The following is a 14,711-nucleotide window of genomic DNA, read 5'->3' on the forward strand; positions in this document are numbered from 1 at the left end:
ACGTTACAGCAGATTCATTTACCTCGGCTGGACCTCCACTGTTTGAGCGTTGTATCAACCCAGCCTGTTTTTGATTCATGTCCACGGTCATAATCGCACGTATTGACACTCAAACAGTTGTAGAAAAGTTTGTCGATGGTACGGTCCAGTTCTGGTTCTGATTGCTGCCAAAGAAATGGAATAAAGATGCATGCTTCACTAAAGCCAACATAAAAGTTTCTTCACAGAAGATGTGCGTGTTTTTTTTTCTGTTGGATGCGCCAAAATTGTATGAATATCCTTGTAAGTTCCCTCCTCGGTAGCGTAGTCATGACTGTCACCGCCGCCTTCTTAAATGATTTACCTGTATTCTGCAGAGCCGCGTGCCATGTGCGACAGACAGCAGCGAGCGGAGATCCCGTGCCGTTCTCAGGCCCTCCCCAAAATGCAATTCTAGGTAGCACATGCATTAATGAATGTCACACTCACCTATTGTTGGTAATCTTGATGGTATGTCTTAAATGCGAAATGTGTGCGTTGGTGTCGGAAGACATCCTATTAATTTATTTAAAATGGCAAACATATGCAATGAGTCCCACAGAGAAACAGCAGTTATGTTGTTTGAGTCGAACCTTTACAGTTTTATAATTTTGAGCTGTAGAATATTCACTATATTAGCTGCGTAGCCTACCCGTTGTGTAGATATGTTTTAATTTGAAGCGCTAGCGTCATCTTGTGGATACATGCATAACACTACATAACCGACCGATAGGCTAAGATCAGACACCAGTTTACATTCTTCTGTTAAACTTTCCCAATGAACAATTTGGCTCTCTGCATTAACACAAAAATAAAATCACACAATCATGATTTTTTTTTTCTTTAAAGACATTGCTTGCATTAGAATCAATATTTTGTTTATTATAAATGTTTGTACTTTTAAATTGAGGAGTTTTTGCACATTATTCATTGTGTTCAGTCCAACGCTTCTAAATTACACAGGCTCTCTGTCTGTAGACGCTTGACAGAAACTGTTTATCTTAAGGGTTTGCCTGAATTTGGCTCTATTCATGTTAGTCTTGATGACAGTAAGCTTTCTATTTTCTCCTGCTGAAATGAAACCTTCTGTGGTGTAGTAATCTTAAAGGAAAATAAGACTATTTGTATGTGGTTTCGTCACACCGCATTTATGCAAAAGCAAGTTAGTTCCATTGATCGAGGCACGGACGGGGTTCGAACCCGCGATCTTCGGTTTACGAGACCGACGCCTTACCACTTGGCCACCGCGCCTATTGGCCGCCAGCGCGCAAATAACTTGATTTGGTCTAGGTTCGACCGAACGAAGACTACGAATGAACACTTGTTATTTCTTATTTTTACCCCCGATAATTCTTTCTCCCATGTGAATTCACGCCTCTTCTTTGTACATATTATAAGAAGCGATCTAACGACCCAGGTTATTTGGTTCCCTCTGCTGACACATCCGGTAGACATTAGATTATTAGAGGTGTCCCGGATGTGAATCAATTCAAACCAATAACAAATTTATCGACCTCATCACACAATACATGTTAGCACGTGTTATTGGTAATTTAATTTTAAATATGGATCCAGCAAGCAATAATATTTCCCTTGTATATGAGTTTTGTATCTTGTAGCTACATATTTAGTTGATCGGATATACTAGCAAATTATAATTTTTTGAGCTTTACATAAATACACAATACGGCCTGAAACATATAATCATTTTATTTTTTCCTTTTCATCAAATGGAAACAGCTTAACAGTAGTGCATTTCACCACTCCCATAGTGTATGATTGCAGAAAAATATGTTTTTTATTTAACTTTGATGGAGCAACAGATTTTGTGTGAAAATAAATTATAAAAGTGGTTTGTTTGTTTGTTTAAAAATCTAATAAATGAGGAGGCAAGTGGGCCTGTTACCCCACACACGGGGTAAAACCAGCATGGGGCAAAAGGCACAAAGTATTTTATATTTATATAGATTTTTCTAATTATATCTAAGTTAATACTTGTGCTAAACAATCACTTTAGCAAAATTTGCACTATTTTCTGTTTATTTTGATAAATAAAATAATTCATTTTTGTTCAATAAATACATTGTCATAAAAATAAAGATTCTGAAAGCATTGAATGAGATCCCACAATAATTTAATATAGCTTTACAGTAGTAACAATGATATATTTTATTATATGATATGATTAATATTTTATACCACCCTTTTACATATTCTTGTTGTTGAAAAACTGTTGCTTTAATTACCTTGAACAAAACTGAAAACCAATAATTAATTATTGAATTATATTCAATAATTTTAGCGATTCTCATTTGCTACTTAAATCTACAACATTTAAGAAGAAAAAAACATTAAATATTAGATAAAATTAGCACAGAATCAACTTTGCGCTGCTGTTTTTTTTAAATTGAGTGTTCATCTGAGTGGTCCAAGACCTAAGGACTTTTGTCGCACTTGAACCACGAATACACAAAAAATTGACTGGATTTGAGGAGTTTTGTTTAAAAAAGTAACAAATCCTATATATATATATATATATATATATATATATATATATATATATTTTTTTTTTTTTTTATTTTTTTTTTTTTACAAGAGGTCAGCAAAGACACATAATGTAAGATATTTTGAGCTGAATTAAAAGGGTTATGCATGAAATTGTGTTGTTTTGAATTTAAGTTGAAAGAATGTAAAGACTGTGCTTAAATTCTTATTTATTCATTATTTACTGATAAAAACTAGTAATTTAAAGGGGAAAAATGCATTAAAAATAGAAAAATATTATCAAAATGAAATGAAAGAAGCTTTCTGGACAAAATAATTCAAAATGTAAGTATTATTTTAGGGCTTCGGGTCATTTTGATCCGCAAGGGAAGGATTCTTTTTACAAAGTGCGAGGGAAGGATTGCTGAGCTGAATTTATGTACCATCTAGTGGTTTAGAGAAAAATAAAATCAAAGGCGCCTTTTACCCTGGTGTGCCTTAAGCCCCATCGTTTGTAATCAATACATAAAATCTAGTGTTGTAGCTTGGTTCCCAAAAAAAAGTTGGTATTTTCTTGGCTTTCATAACAGTGTTGTTAAAGCCATATCAAGTGATGAGAGTCTCTAGTGAAATAACCATCCAAAAAACTTTTCATGGGGAATAAAATAAAATGGTGAATGCCATTATATTATGTAAAATATGTATAAAAAAAATAAAAATATTTTTCACAGCTGCTCATTATTGCTTATTATTTGTGTTTGTGGACATTTGATGATCACATCTCAAAAGTAGATAGCCTATATAAGTATGTACACTTTTTTTTTTTTAAAGTTATGAGCTGGAAAAGTCATGAACTTTCATAAAGCAATGAGTAGTAATTGTTCCACTTATAACGAGAGGGCCTAAAATAAAAAAAGAACTGTTCTGTTAGTTTAAATTGATATAGTTACTATCAAACAGCACAAACAAAACGGCTTTCAACATTTTCAAAAACAACTTAAATAATATGTCTACAGATAAATATTTTACACAACTAGGGGCCCGAATTTACACCCTGAACTTTTTTTCTCGCCACAATATCTACTCTGAAAAACGAATTTCCCGCGAAAATATAATAAGCAAAACCGAAGGCAGCGCGAGCGCACAGCAGCACACTCTCTACCAAACTTGACTGCAATAATGTCCAAACTCGAGGTGTTATCAGCTGAGTGGAATACATTCAAGAAAGAGGGCGGGTAATATTCACGGCACTTTCGACTTCAGGCTGTTTCCCATAGGGCACAAAGCTTCTGGGCTTGTATATTCCTAACAAGTAAACAGCGGCGATATTCCCTTCGCAACACAATAGTGGACAGCTAATCTTTAAGCATACTTTCTGCTGCGGCTGGTTTCTGTGTTGCAACGTTAGTCGGCGTTCACTATCGCGTGGAATCCAAATTATGATCCGATAAGAGTTCGCGAAGCGCTCATTTTTTTTTCACGCTAATGAGTCGTCGTTGTTGCGATGTTTTTCTACGTGTACATTTGTGTTGTCGCGAATTCCATCCGGTCTGTAAAACAAACTGATCTGCCGGCTCGTTGATGTTAACTGTTACTTTGTTGAGGGGGCGAACCGGTCTCGGCTGCTCTCCCTTTGTTTGGGCTCAGGACTCGGCTGAATCCACTGGGCTTCCGTTTCAAACACCTCATTCGACCGCGAACACAATTCTAGGATGGCTCCACAAAAGCACGGCTCTGGTGGAAATGGTTTTTATTCCAACAGCACGAGTAAAGCTGCAAATGGAGGAGCGCACGTATCGTCCGGTGTTGTGATGCCTTCAGTCAAGCGACCCAAGATGGAGCAGATCCAAGCCGACCACGAACTCTTCCTGCAGGCGTTCGAGAGTAAGTTGCTCCGGTTTGCTCGTAAATCTAACTTTTTTTCACCCTCTTCGCTTTGTAAACACAATAAACTGCTGTTTTTCTAGCACACTTAACTGTATCCAATTGTTTTATGCAACACACTCCTAGCTTGAGGACTAAACAACAATACTAACCAATACTACTGTGTCCAGTAGTTCGTGGTATTTTATTAAATGTGAATTTTTAATGTGGATTATCTGCTCAAGTCATGTTTTTTTTGTCACAATAGAGTTGTTTTAAACACATAATAGTTGTCTAGGCCACATCCTATACGAAACTTAGACACGTGCATCAAGAGATGACACGTGCTTTATGGTGATTTTTATGTGTTTTAATATTGTAATATGGCATTGGGGACTTAGACTTATGGTCATAGAAGAGCCAGGGAAATCAGCAGTCACAAACAACACAAAACCCTTGAAAACCTGAAGTTTCTCTACACGAGCTAAGACAAGTCTTGCCAAACTGCCATCTTGATTAATGTATAAGAGTGTCATTGTAAAATAATGGGGTTAATTTCATAGATGCTGGCTCGACATGCTTTGTATGATTTAAAAATAGCAGCTTATTTATTTACATGGCATCTAATTTTGCAACATCAGTGTACGTGATTCTCTGCACTTCTGTTCACAGAACCAACTCAAATATACAGATTTCTTCGCACAAGGAATCTCATAGCAGTAAGTAGAGCATAATCATGAAGAAATGGTGTGCTGTTCTCCTTTGGATGTGAACTTTTGTGTAAACTTGGAGAACTGTAAATGGCTGCCATAACAATAGCTTAACTGGTTGCATCTTTAATTTTTCCTTTTCCATCAGCCTATCTTCCTGCACAGATCTCTTACATATATGGCCCACAGAAACTCGAGAACAAGTTCAAAAAGGTAAAATGATTGCTGTATATTAAACAAACTTCATGCAAGTTAATCTCTTTGTTTGTCAAAAAGCCACACCTTCCATTTCCTTGTGTAGGCCTCACAGTGAGACAAATTGTTGACAGATTCACTGCAACTGAGTGATCTTCTTTAGTTGTAGGTGGATAAGTTAAATGAGGGCTTCACAGCTCAACAGATAAAATAACAATGTTTGTTGGCGTCCGTTGTTTCAGAAAGTGCTTTAGAGTGAACGATCTGCTAGAGAAGTCAAAAGTGGATCAGGAATCTCACAAGTAAGATGTCCTTTTATTGCAGATTTATGTGGCTCTCGTTTTTCTGAACTTGACCGAATGGGTCAAATGCATGCAGAGGTTTTAACTCCAGTCTTTTGTCTTGTAGTGTGGCTTCAAACCTGCAGCTCACTTTCACTGGATTCTTCCATAAAACTGGTAAGCCAACGTTAAGTTTAATTATTATTTTTTTGTATGCTCTTACCAGCGTGTACAAATAATATCCCCTGATCCTTTAGTAATTTTGATTTGTTGTTCAATGTATCAGAGAAGCCATTGCAGAACTCAGAGAATGAAGAAAACTCAGTGTCTGTAGAAGTGCTCCTCGTCAAGGTCTGCCACAAGAAGAGAAAGGTAAAACTTTGCGTCACAGAGAGTAAAAAATAACTTGCGTTGAACTTGCACACCAACAAAAATAAGCTTCCTCAATGAAAAACAAAAAAAAACTTGATATTGAATGTGCACATGAAGGTTAATTTTTAATCTGGTTTTATCTTCGCCATTGGCACATAATTAAAGACCCAATGAAATCACTTGCCAAGCACAGTTTTGTGTCCTTTGTTGAGAGCATTTGATTACACAAAAATCTGCATAGTGCAACTTGTCATCAAGACTTTTGGTCCCAGAAGGTGTGGTCACGTTTGCCCTCGTTTTTTGTGGGAGAAATTCAGTCAATTCAATAGAAATTTCAAGTGAGGGTGAAAGAATTCCCCACGCAGATTTCCAGTGGATCTGCCATGCTGACCACTGAAAAGTGAGCTGTGCTTTATGCATTTCTACACTATTGACAATAGTAGGGCTGTCCCCTAATAGTCGACTAAACGTTATGCCAAGTTCACGCTACATAATCACAGGATTTTAAGTCTGATTTGCAAATCATCGAGCTCACCGACAGGTCGAGCTGTGATTGAGGGCAAATCAGCGGGTGATCAGCCCTTGGCAATCTTTATGCGAAAACTACTCGACGGCTCGCCGACGCCAGATAGATATCTAGCATTATAAATATCTGGAGCTATCGGCCGACTCGACATCCTGTGGACGAGCTGCAGCCAATGAGAGAGCAAGGTATTGGGTTGAGATCACCGAAGGAAAAAGGCAACAGGCAGCTACTTTTTCATTATTAAACATGTTTTACTCGCCTCCAACACTCTCTGAATCACAGACAATCCCTGCTGCCCACGTGTGCTGATCCATTCTTTCACACACATTCTTTGTCTTTTACTTTTTCGGGGGGTTTTCAGATCATCAGATCATCGCGCAAACTGCTTGCAGCGCTAATTTCTTCCCGACGTCCATGTTCAAATAAACAATTCCTGTTTCGCGGCATTTCCCGTTCCACTTCTTGCGTGTGTTTTCGTTTCAAAACGTGGTTTGGGGACCAGATAGAGTCGTTGGGTGACAGTTGTTGTCAGCTTGTGTAGTGTGGGACCCCCTGTTGCGGATCATTTACGTAGTGTGAACACCACAAAGACTCTAGATTACAGACAGCAGGTCATGTAATCTGAACAGCACAGTGATCTGCCGACGTTTAAAGTTGTTTAATCTGAACTAGTAATAGTTGGAACTACATTTTAATCAGTCGGTTAGTCAAAAAAAAAAACTCCACAGGATTTGGCGAAGTCAGGCGATGACGGATCGCCAACTCGGCTGGCCCATGTGGTGATAAGTTGGGCAAAAAATCCAAAGTGTGGGGAACATTTCAAAAGGGCGAAGAACGACCACAAAAATGTGACGTGCAACCTAATTGTCCATATTGTTGTAGAGTTTTAGTTTGCTGCTATACATTTTATTTATTTGTTTATATATATATATATATAGGCTATTGTATATTTATTTTGTTAGTTTTCATTCAATGTTAAGGCTATTTGTCTGTTGGACTGATTGTTTGCACTAATATATTTAAGTGTTTCAGTTTGCTGTATATTTATTTTACTCATTTGTATTCATTTATATTTATGTCCTAAATTTCACAAATATTTTCATTACATTTCAGGGGGTTCTTTGTTTTAAGATAAGGCTCTTATTTATATTATAGATTTTTGTTTGCATTCTGATCTCATGCAACATTTGCCTTTGTCGCTGCAGCAATCTTTATGTGCGTGCTTGAGCGCTTAATTCATATTTTAAATGCTCGTTATTATGGTTTAGTAATTCTCCCCTGACTAATAGAGAAATGGCTTAAATGAACGACTAACAGTTGACTAGGAAAATCTTAAGTTGGGGACAGCCCTAGACAATAGACAACGAATCTTTTTGCCTCAAATTTCATAGAAATTTCACTAATGTAAATTTGTAAATGTTAACTTAGCCAACTTTTAGTAGTACACTAGCATGTATAAATGGCTGCTAAGCTAACAGACATTTTGAACTCATTTCTGTTTTAGGATGTAAGTTGCCCAGTGAAGCAAGTGCCTACAGGTAAAAAGCAGGTGCCTCTGAACCCCGACATCAGTCAGACCAAAATGGGAGCTTTCCCCACACTGGTAGTGCCCAGCCATGAGTTTGAACCCAGTAACAGCCACATGGTGAAGTCCTACTCCCTTCTGTTCAGAGTGTCACGTCCAGGTGGGAGAGAGCTCAACGGCATGACCACCAGAGACTCTAGTATGAGCTTCAGCTTTTGAGACTTAAAGGGGTCATATAATGCCATTTTTGTACAAGCTAATATGATTCTTAAGGGTCTAAATTAAAAGTTTAGTTATAAATTCTCAGTAGTATTGTAAGAAATCACTCATTTTACCTGGTCAAAAACAGCTCTGTTTTCAGCACGCCGTTTAAGTGCATGTGTCTTTAAATGATAATGAGCTTTGCTCACCCCGCCCCTCTGTTCTGTGCGTACACCGTTTAACACAATAACCATAACACGTTGTTCATTATAAACGTGGGTTTATGAATTATATTGAGAACGTCGTACATAGAAAACATGCCGTAATGTACCCTGAGTGTAAACAGCCGCATTCATCGTGAAGCGTGCAGCAAGCGATTTGCAAAGATTAATATAAATATTAATATAAAGGTTAATAAAACGTTACACTCACTTCTTCTTCTGGAGGTGCAGCAGGAACACGAATACCGATCCTTTTTTCAGGAGCAGCTTCTTAGCAAAACCAGCTTTATACTGACCCTCGTTTATAAAGCAGTCTGGTGAGAAATGATTTGCCCAAACATGAAAGCATTGACGTTGATCGTGGGGAATATTCCCTTCGAAAACAAACTCAACCACTGCGTCTTCAGCGGTTCGGATTTAGGAACATCAAAATGACTGCTGTGTTCCTTATTACACCCAAGAACAGAACACCTTAGAAGCCATTCTGCTCCAGCGTATCAACAATGACCGCGCCGGTCCGCACGGACTATGATTGACAGCTCGCTCACGAGCGAGGGCGGGTCTGTGTTGAAACGCTGCTGTCAATCAACAATCGTGGGAGGGGTGTCGATTTTGTGACGTCACAAAATCGAACGGCTTGATTTGAGACGGGGGAAAACATAAGAAGATTTAAAAAAAACACTGGATGGATTTATCATTTTATGATGGTTGTGTACAGGCACTGCCAACACACATTTCAGTACAATCAACTTGTAAAACCATTATATGACCCCTTTAATAATATTACACCTTAATACACATTTTGATGAGGCCTGTTCACAAAAAGTTGTTATCTTCTCAGATGTTATTGAAGAGATGTCTAACAGGAAGAAGAGATACTGCTCTCATCAGGATGATGGAGAAACTACATTTGTGGCACAAATGACCGTTTTTGATAAAAATAGGTAAACATACTTTATTTAACACTACTTTAAATTGCTTATTCTTTTTCGTATTTAGTTGCTTTGTCTGGTTTAAGACTTCATTTTTGCCTTCCTTCAAAAGACGCCTCCAGCTTTTGGATGGCGAGTATGAAGTCTCCATGCAGGAGATGGAGGAGAGTCCTGTAGGCAAGAAAAGGGCAACGTGGGAAACCATACGAGATGGGAAGGTCAGTTTCAGGCAGTGTTTAATTAGTCTGCATTTTGTACATCATTAAGTAGTTTTTGGTCATTCATTTGGGATCTTTACCCCGTGTTTCAGTGGCTTCCACCCTTCGAGACCTTTTCTCAGGGACCCACACTGCAGTTCACTTTGCGATGGACCAATGACACTGCTGACAGAGGAACGGCACCAGTGGCCAAACCGCTTGCCACACGTAATTCTGAATCCAGCACAGTAGACAGCAGCAAGCCTAGTAATGTAAAGCCGCCACATGCAGTAGGTAAGATCACAAGCACTGGTTAGTGTTTACAAGTAAAGTTCAATAACTTTTTGGCCTTTAAAGCATATTGAATTGTGTGCAATACTTAAGAAGATTCTAATCATAACCATGGCTTTTGACTGGTTGCAGCTGTGAATGATTCAGTTGGCACTGATCTACCAGTAAGAAGAGAACAGACTCATGTTGAACCTCGTCAGAAACTACATGTTTATTATCAGGTGAGTAACATGCATCTGTAAATTTACCTGACGACACCAACAAAGCTTTCAAAGCAGACGGCACACACAATAAAGCACACCTATCTGTGATCCCAGGCCTTTATATTGACCATCAAAGTACAGGGTGTTTCCTTGATTGTCTTTCCACTGTAGATTTCTGTGCTGTATGATATCAGCATGAGAGCGCCGGAGTTCATAAGTCCTGCTGTGACATTTCGCTCCTGTGTGGTCATGGTGTGTTGTATCCATCCTCTTGTTTCCTAGTTCCTCTACAACAATAACACACGGCAGCAGACGGAGGCCAGAGATGACCTGCACTGTCCGTGGTGCACGCTGAACTGCCGTAAACTCTACAGCCTCCTCAAGCACCTCAAGCTCTCGCACAGCCGCTTCATCTTCAACTATGTGGTGAGAGACATCACCAGAAACGCCTCAGTGTTTTTTATGTTTATGAATGCATTATTTGTAGTTGGACTGGGTTAAATCACATATCTAACCTTTGCATATAGTCAATATTTGGTAGAAATGTTTATACTGATGTAAAGGTGTTTCTCACCCAGCCTCATCCTAAAGGAGCCAGGATAGATGTGTCAATAAATGAATGCTATGACGGCTCTTACGTGGGCAACCCTCAGGACATCCACTGCCAGCCTGGCTTTGCCTTCAGCCGTAACGGCCCAGTGAAGAGGACTCCGGTTACACACTTCCTTGTCTGCAGGTCTGTGTGGTTTGAAAAAGAGACTGAAAGTATGTGTATCCAAATTCAAAAATGCTTTAGCTGCTGCGTGGGCTTAGCGAAAGGTTTCATTATTAATTTCTATTGTGGTTGCGGTATATATATATAAAAAAATGCATTACTTGGTCATTAATTTCCCCATTAACCAGTCAGTTAAATTATTTGGAAGCAAAACAGATTGTTCATAAGAAATTAATGATGCGTCTGGCATCAGTGCTGAAACAGCTGCTTTGTTCTATAATGCTTGAGTCAAACGTAAGACTCAAAACAGTAATGTGTGTTATGATATGTAAATATATGCACACTTTTTACGGCGCGTAATTTGAGTTCTACACTGACTACCGTTCAACCGGTTGGTGTCTGAAAGAATTTTTCATATACAAAAAAGTCTCTTATGCTAACCAGGGCTGCGTTTATTTGAATCAAAAACAGTAATATTGTGAAATATTACAATTTAAAATAATTTTCTATTTTAGTGTCTGGAGTCATTACTCCAGTGTTTAGTGTCACATGATCTTTCAGAAATCATTCTAATATGATTATTTGCTGCTCATGGAACACTTCTTATCAATGTTGAAACAGTGTTGCTTATTATTTGTCATAATTTTTTTTTTCAAGAATCTTTTGATTCATATAAAAAATAGTTAACGAAAACTGCATTTATTTGAAATAGAAACCTTTTGTAACATTATCAGTATCTTTACTGTCACTTTTGATTGGTTTAACGCATCCTTGCTGAATAGAGGTATTCATTTCCTTAAAAAAAAATCTTACTGACCTCAAACTTGAATTTGCAATACTACAATGAAATCCTACAATGTTTCTTGGTAGCCATTAACAGCCTACATCATGTGTAGTCCGGACACTTGTAGACATAATCATTTGAGTGTAGACTTAAGGCAGCCATCTGTGGCACAGACTTGTGTTCTCCTTGGTGTCAGATTTGCCATTTCTAAAGTATATACTGTAGTGTTGCCCAGGCCTTTTACACTGCATTCACACTTGGTGTGCAATCACCAAGCATCATAGTGACAGCAGCCAATCACTTTTACTTTTTCGGTGTTGCATGAATGCAATTGCATAGGCGATCTGATTGGCTAACTCCTGCTTTGGCGCTTAAAGTTGAACGTTTTTCAACTTCTGCCATGAGCAACGGCCGTGATGCAACTGAACCCACAATTCAGTTCGGTAAAGCATTACGTCACCCATTCAAAGTAAACGAGAAGCGTTAACCCGTGTGATGCACCGTTACCGACCTTGTATTCATTTCTTTGAATCTGATGTTAAACACAGTGTTGCGGTCTCCACAGGCCCAAGCGCTCAAAGCCCAGCCTCTCTGAGTTCCTGGAGCCCGAGGATGGAGAACAGGAGCAGCCACGGACCTGCATCAGCGGCCACAACCGCCTGTACTTCCACAGCGACAGTTGCGTGCCACTTAGACCACAGGAAATGGAAGTGGACAGTGAGGACGAGAGGGACCCGGAGTGGCTCAGGGAGAAGACTGCTATGGTGAGGAATCATTAAGACCCTTTGGTTCTGTTACCATTGAAGATGCAGCGTAGAGGACAGATGGCGTGCTGTTTGTGACTCGTGTGTGTGTGTGTTTGAGACGTCGTGTCAGAGGAATTATATTACATTCCCATATCCAAATCACATCTGAGAAGGATGTTACACAGGATCTGATGTAAATTTGCACTAAATCAGTGTTAGTCTGAAAAGGCTCAAATTGACTCACAATGTTGCGTTGAGTAACTATGGATTTCACGCACCTATGAAATTGCAAATAAGTTTGATTTTTATGTTCTATTTAAATGATTTTGTTCATCTTCATCACCCCTCAGCAAATCGAGGAGTTCACAGATGTCAATGAGGGAGAGAAAGAGGTCATGAAACTGTGGAACCTGCATGTAATGAAACATGGGTACGTATTTTCACTTCTTTCACACTGTCCTTTATATATTTTTTTTAAGTTTGTTGTATTGACTTAAACCTCTTCCATTAAACACGATCCATGTTCCGTATGTTCGGTGTATCACCTTGCACATATGTGAGCTTATCTCTCAGAGGTTGATCACATTTCTGCCAGTCATTTGCTTCTTATATCCTTCTGTGCAGATTCATAGCTGACAACCAAATGAATCATGCCTGCGTGTTATTTGTGGAGGAGCACGGCAGCACCATCGTGGAGAAGAATCTGTGCCAGAACACTCTGCTCCATCTGGTCAGCATGCACGACTTTGGCTTAGTGAATACAGTGACTATAGACAAGGCCATGACTTACCTGAGAGATCTGAAACCGCACAAAGATAGCCAGGAGCAATCCAAAACGCAAGACAATGCTGATGGCGGATCCAGCGGCAATGGCGAAGTCAGTGTATCAAATTTAGTCAAGACCCAGAATCACTGAAACCACCTCCTCCTCCTCGCTCTTGATTGAATTAAGTGTCAGTGGGTGTCAAACGCCCCCTGGATGTGAGAACCACCACTTTCTGCACTCACAGGGTTAAAGATGATGTCTAGTTAGGAACAGGTTGTGTGGGGATTTTACCTGATGTCATCAGAGTTCAAAGCAACTCTAGATTCAAATTACTTGAAGATCCCATTAGAACTACATGCTAATTTTTCCCCCTCTACTCACACAACCCCCGTAGCTCAAGCAAGTTTTTAGCACTTGTTTTAGGTGCCTGTTTTTAAAAGGACTATGAAAATATTTTTTAATATATTTTGAATATTGATGGTTGGAAATGGCTCCTACAAACTTGCTTTTATTGCATATTTTTCACAGGGGTTGATAAACTCCTTCTGAAAACTTGAACATATTAGTTTGGCTGGTGTAGTGTAGTTTTTTTTTTTTTTTTTGTTATGTTAGTTTTTCAACATTTCTGTTTGTGCCACCTCTAGCATTTTTGGACCAAAGTTTTGCTGATTTCTTTGTGGTGGCTAAAGTGAAAATATCCACATTCATTTTTCACCACACTGGAAGACTTCTAATGACTTTTCTTTGGAATCTCGGCTTGAAGAATAACCATCAGTGATGCAGGCTGCCTAAGCCTACGCTGCAGTTTAAGTTTGTCAAGTTTTTCAGAGCCTTTATTCCACTGACCTTGCAACACAGATACATACAGGTTCAGGGTACTAAAAACAGTGGGATGGGATGCCTTGCAGAAATGTTTACATTTGCCTTATCCATGGAAACATGGACTCTAAGCAGGGTTTGATATTTTGGTGTAAATTGTGGTGTGAACAGGTTTCTTTTACTCTTGTTTGAATTTCAGTGACGTTTTACTGCACACAATACTGTGTCCAGTTCCACCTATTAATATATGTTAGTTTTCTCATAAAGCATCTGCTCTGCTGTATCTATCAGTTTACTTTGATTCCAGTTTGTTCTTCATGGTGCCCATTTGTTTTATTTTCAGGTGTTTCTGTTGAACCCTGTTGTAATATGTACATAAATTTAGTGACATGGCTTTGCTGAAGGTGACTGCATTCAAGAAAGATTATTTTAGACCAAAGTGAAATGGCTACAATGTTTGTCTAGTTTGTTTTAACTCAGAAATGCGAGTCTTCATAGTTGTTTTTTTGCTGTATGCATCTGTTTTAAAGGAAAGGGATCTGTTTGTAAAACACTGTTTTATTTAGCTAAAACTGTGCACTGGTTTAAAAAAAATGTTTTTGGTCAATATTTGAGATCAGTTACTTAACTGGCTGATGCAGTTGCGTAACTGTGAGTGCGTAACACTCAATACAGCATCAATTACACAAGATGTGGATGACTGATATGAATTAATGTCAAAAAAAGATATTTATGTCAAGAATATGATAGGAAAATTATGAAACCTGCTTGAGTTTCTGAATTATGCTGAAACAAGTGCTTCAGGTTCTTTATTTAAAATAAAGTTTTTTTGTTTTTGTTTTACAATTGATACCTCACAAGT

General features: G+C 38.5%; 1 protein-coding gene across 1 annotated transcript; it reads left to right on the forward strand.

Moving 5' to 3' along the window:
* Window positions 1-3,618: 3,618 nt before the first annotated feature.
* Window positions 3,619-14,691, forward strand: suz12a (SUZ12 polycomb repressive complex 2 subunit a). The gene is made up of 16 exons (XM_084406977.1): window positions 3,619-4,386; window positions 5,038-5,084; window positions 5,224-5,288; window positions 5,513-5,572; window positions 5,679-5,728; window positions 5,838-5,923; window positions 7,954-8,173; window positions 9,238-9,340; window positions 9,441-9,546; window positions 9,639-9,819; window positions 9,949-10,037; window positions 10,302-10,445; window positions 10,598-10,755; window positions 12,084-12,282; window positions 12,615-12,694; window positions 12,889-14,691. The coding sequence occupies exons 1-16, from the start codon at window positions 4,215-4,217 to the stop codon at window positions 13,178-13,180; spliced, it is 2,052 nt and encodes a 683-aa protein (XP_084263103.1). The 5' UTR covers window positions 3,619-4,214; the 3' UTR covers window positions 13,181-14,691.
* Window positions 14,692-14,711: the final 20 nt, after the last annotated feature.

Source organism: Rutilus rutilus, assembly GCF_951802725.1.
Source record: "Rutilus rutilus genome assembly, chromosome: 1".
Classification (NCBI taxonomy): Eukaryota; Metazoa; Chordata; class Actinopteri; order Cypriniformes; family Leuciscidae; genus Rutilus; species Rutilus rutilus.

Coding starts and splice junctions, on each gene's coding strand:
- suz12a (XM_084406977.1), top strand. CDS start 4,215: ATGGCTCCACAAAAGCACGGCTCTGGTGGAAATGGTTTTTATTCCAAC. Junction 10,756..12,083: donor ACACACTTCCTTGTCTGCAG/GTCTGTGTGGTT, acceptor CGGTCTCCACAG/GCCCAAGCGCTCAAAGCCCA. Junction 12,695..12,888: donor CTGCATGTAATGAAACATGG/GTACGTATTTTC, acceptor CCTTCTGTGCAG/ATTCATAGCTGACAACCAAA.